Source organism: Gossypium raimondii, chromosome 10 (assembly GCF_025698545.1).
Source record: "Gossypium raimondii isolate GPD5lz chromosome 10, ASM2569854v1, whole genome shotgun sequence".
Lineage (NCBI taxonomy): Eukaryota > Viridiplantae > Streptophyta > Magnoliopsida > Malvales > Malvaceae > Gossypium > Gossypium raimondii.
This window is the reverse complement of record NC_068574.1, coordinates 30,043,293-30,047,582: the sequence shown is the minus strand read 5'-3', so window position 1 is coordinate 30,047,582 and position 4,290 is coordinate 30,043,293. Positions and strand designations below refer to the sequence as shown.

General features: G+C 32.8%; 1 protein-coding gene across 1 annotated transcript; it reads left to right on the top strand.

Moving 5' to 3' along the window:
- Positions 1-1,363: 1,363 nt before the first annotated feature.
- On the top strand, positions 1,364-3,947 carry LOC105776697 (chalcone synthase 1). Its single transcript, XM_012599546.2, has 2 exons — positions 1,364-1,645; positions 2,735-3,947. Exons 1-2 carry the CDS (start codon positions 1,468-1,470, stop codon positions 3,724-3,726), a joined length of 1,170 nt encoding a protein of 389 aa, XP_012455000.1. The 5' UTR covers positions 1,364-1,467; the 3' UTR covers positions 3,727-3,947.
- Positions 3,948-4,290: the final 343 nt, after the last annotated feature.

Sequence of the window (4,290 nt, the reverse complement as noted above, 5' to 3'; positions counted from 1 at the left end):
AGGACGTGACCAGTCTTGGTTTCACTAACTCAATTTCTTCTAACCCGGTTTTTGGGTTATGACAAGAATTTTCATATATTATAATATTAATTATGTTACTTTCAAAAAAATAGAATTAATTTATAACATTCATATTGTATAAGGGTTTAGTATTTGGTACACTAACAATGTAAATTTTTTATTCTACTAGTAGTTTTAAAAATTGTCATGTCTCTTTTTAAAATATATTTTACTACACCCTATAGGACACTTGTCAATCTCTTAACCCTACTTATGGAATCTAAAACTCCACTAACAATATATCAAATATTATTTCATTATATAATCATAAATATTACATATTAAATGTACTTTTAGTTATGTTATATAAAATATCTTTATTTTAACAAAATATATATAATATTTGAATCCAAGCTCAATTCATATTTTAAATAATTTTATTTTACCTAAAACCTAGGGAGCATAATTTTATTTTCAAACCATCTCAATTTTAGACCATTTTTAAGTTGGTTTGACCATCTAAATTATATTAAAATATTAAAATATATAATAAAAATATATTTAATAGTTAGAAGAATTAGTTGAAATGTATGGACAGATGTGAGGAACGTGGTGCAGTCCTTATATAGGGTAGAAATGAGGTTTTAAATGATGAAGCGGTAAGTGAAATCTGTAATTCTTAATGAGTAGGTTTATTTGTTGAAATTCGAATGTTGGTTTAAATTTGTGTGAGGGTTTAAAATATTAAGTTTAAAAATTAACTTGAAAAGATTAAGTCTACTTACCTGAACATTTAAGGTCTGAACTCAATTTAGTTTGACCTGTTCCTAAGTTAGTAATATTTTATGTTATGTTATTTTAATATATTATGTAATTTATAATACATAAAATTAAATTTATAGTAGTATTATATAAACATTATAAATTATTAAGGTGACTATATATAAAATTATTAAATATTTAATTAAAATTAATATAAATATTTATTTAATTTTAAAAAATAATATAAGTAAACCTAAAATGGGGTTCCATTAACCATTTATAAATATGAATGGATTGGACAAAATTTTAAACTCATATTTTAAATTAGATCAAGTTTGAATAAACATAAAAAATATATATTAATAACATGTACTCAACCCGCACTCAACTCTGCCCATAAACATTTGTAGTGAAAACCAACAGAAATGTGGAGGATAGGATAGAGAGGTAGAAGAGTGGAGGCTAGAATTAGATGGATGCACCAAAGTCACGTGCCACCCAGTCTTAACAACTAGCCAGGTGGACTTGGCTCTGCTCAACCACGTGACTCTCAACTACCCTCTCCCAAGCTCCTATATCTTATTTATAGGCCCAAACTCTGGACTGTCAACAACACCTTCGGTTCCTTTTTACCATTCATAGCATAGCAGCTTAGTCCAACTCCACACCCACAACCATTGGCTGTTTCTGATCATCCGAAAAAGAATGGTGACCGTGGAAGAAGTTCGTAAGGCTCAACGTGCCCAAGGCCCTGCCACCGTGTTGGCCATCGGCACATCAACCCCGCCTAATTGTGTTGATCAGAGCACATACCCTGACTACTATTTCCGTATCACAAATAGTGAGCACAAGACCGAGTTGAAAGAGAAGTTCAAGCGCATGTGTAAGTTTTTTACTTTGATCTAAAAGTTAAATTACCTTATATACAAACTTAATGTGATTTTGTGTTTCATACATGATTCGGCCATGAAAATAAAAGAGGGGAAAGATAGATGTGCATGGTTCATATCATTTTCATGCAAATGCTTTAATGGAAAAAAAGTTAGCTACGTATATAGTATGACTTGAAAATAGATTAAAGTTCTTTTCTGGTTCCAAGAAAACTAGATTGAAGTTTGTTAGGTTGCACATTTATTTAAATCATATAACCCCACAGACTTAATTTGTCTCAAACCTTAGTTTCACGTTTTCTACCTACAGAAGTTTGAAATTTATACTAGTGAATTAATAAGTTTTTTTTTCCAAATATTAGTAAGTTGTTAGATGTTCTAGTTTATAATTTTTTTAATTTTTTTTACAATACTATATATTTATTATTTTTATGATTTCAAATATTATATGGTTGATTGAGTGTTAGTTTGATTGGCATTGACATTATTGCCAATGCAAAAAGATGTAGATTCGAGCGCATTAAAATGCGTTTATCCTCATATTTAAATATTGGAAAGGATTATGGATAGTTCCAAGTATTATACCAAAGAATATAAATATTAATTGTTTGAACCAATAATAAATGTTAATTTGAAATTATTTTGTCTTTCATATTTTATATTATAGTATTTTTATGAAATTTTAATTTATAACTATAATTTTTAAAAATAATTTTATCATTTCAATTATAATTTTTAAATTTTTTTATAAATATACTTTTAAATAAATTTTTTATTCAAATTATAAATCTGCATAGTCTAATATTTATAATATTTTTTTAAAATAAATATATTTGTCAGACAAACTATTAAATAAACTATTAGAAGAGAATCTTATAAAGGTCCTAAGACTCCATTATTTCCGCCCATGACCCACCTAAAAGTTTCCGACGATTGAAGCTTTTATGAGACAGAGAATTTGAAGGGGGGACCTAAACTGATATTTTCCATATCTAGTGAAGTTGGATAAAAAATCAGTTAAAAGACTCTTATATGCTAAGTTGGGAGAATTAAAAGTAAGTTTATTGTGTTTGATTATTTAGGTGAAAAATCGATGATCAAGAAGCGATACATGTACCTTACAGAAGAGATTTTGAATGAGAATCCCAATGTATGTGAATACATGGCTCCTTCACTGGATGCTAGGCAAGATATGGTGGTAGTTGAGGTGCCAAAGCTAGGCAAAGAAGCAGCCACCAAGGCCATTAAGGAGTGGGGCCAGCCCAAGTCCAAGATCACCCACCTTGTCTTTTGCACCACTAGTGGTGTGGACATGCCTGGGGCTGACTACCAGCTCACCAAGCTTTTGGGCCTCCGCCCCTCCGTTAAGCGCCTCATGATGTACCAACAAGGTTGCTTCGCAGGGGGGACGGTGCTCCGAGTGGCTAAGGACTTAGCTGAGAACAACAAAGGTGCTCGTGTACTTGTTGTGTGCTCGGAGATTACTGCTGTTACCTTCCGTGGACCTAGTGACACTCACCTAGACAGTCTAGTGGGCCAAGCATTGTTTGGTGATGGTGCCGCAGCTGTTATAATCGGGGCAGACCCCATGCCCGAAATCGAGAAGCCCATGTTTGAACTAGTCTCAGTAGCCCAAACGATCTTGCCAGATAGTGATGGTGCAATTGATGGTCACCTTCGTGAAGTTGGGCTTACATTTCACCTTCTTAAGGATGTTCCGGGGCTTATTTCGAAGAATATAGAGAAGAGCCTGGTAGAAGCATTTCAACCATTGGGCATATCCGATTGGAACTCCCTTTTTTGGATTGCTCATCCAGGTGGTCCAGCAATATTGGACCAGGTAGAAGCCAAGTTAGCACTGAAGCCAGAGAAGCTACGAGCCACAAGGCACGTTCTTTCAGAGTATGGTAACATGTCAAGTGCTTGTGTTTTATTCATTTTGGATGAGATGAGGAAGAAATCAAGGGAAGATGGACTTCAGACCACAGGAGAAGGACTGGAGTGGGGAGTGCTCTTTGGGTTCGGACCTGGCCTCACTGTTGAGACTGTTGTGCTCCATAGTGTTGCTGCTTAAAGTTAAACAAACATGCCTTTTAAGTAATTGGTCGTGCTCCACCTGGCTTGCAGTTTTATCTTCTTCTTTTTTCCTTTTTTAGATTATTTAAATCCTATGAATTTGTGTGTTTATTGTTAAAGACTAGAAGACTTTGCTGGTGTGGGCGGGAAGCTTAACGCCTATTCAATTCATGTACCAACTTATATTAAATTTATGGCAATAATAAGTTCCTTTGCAAACTATTCTACCAAAAACAAAATTAGCTTCTGTTAATATCACAGTCTATTAATCTATCTATACTTACTATTAAATAAAAAAAATCTCCTATGGATCCTTATGCTAACAGTTGTATTATTTTCCCATAAAATGTTTTTAATATTTTTTTTTACACGTGAATTATTATTCCTACTAAGTCCTCTCCTTTGTTAGCATAAGCTACAAAGTAGGGAAGCCAACTAGATGCTACACTTGTCCTAAATTTTGGGTGGGCTATATTTATTGTTTTGGGCTAACATGATTAGGTTGTTAGATGATTCTTGAGCTAATTTTTGCCAATGTATTTATTGAGTTTGGGGTAAAAAC

What these genes read in the sequence shown, in the direction of transcription:
- LOC105776697 (XM_012599546.2), top strand. Translation starts at nt 1,468, where the DNA reads ATGGTGACCGTGGAAGAAGTTCGTAAGGCTCAACGTGCCCAAGGCCCT. An exon ending in AGAGAAGTTCAAGCGCATGT is followed by an intron (nt 1,646 to 2,734) that starts GTAAGTTTTTTA and finishes TTGATTATTTAG; the next exon opens with GTGAAAAATCGATGATCAAG.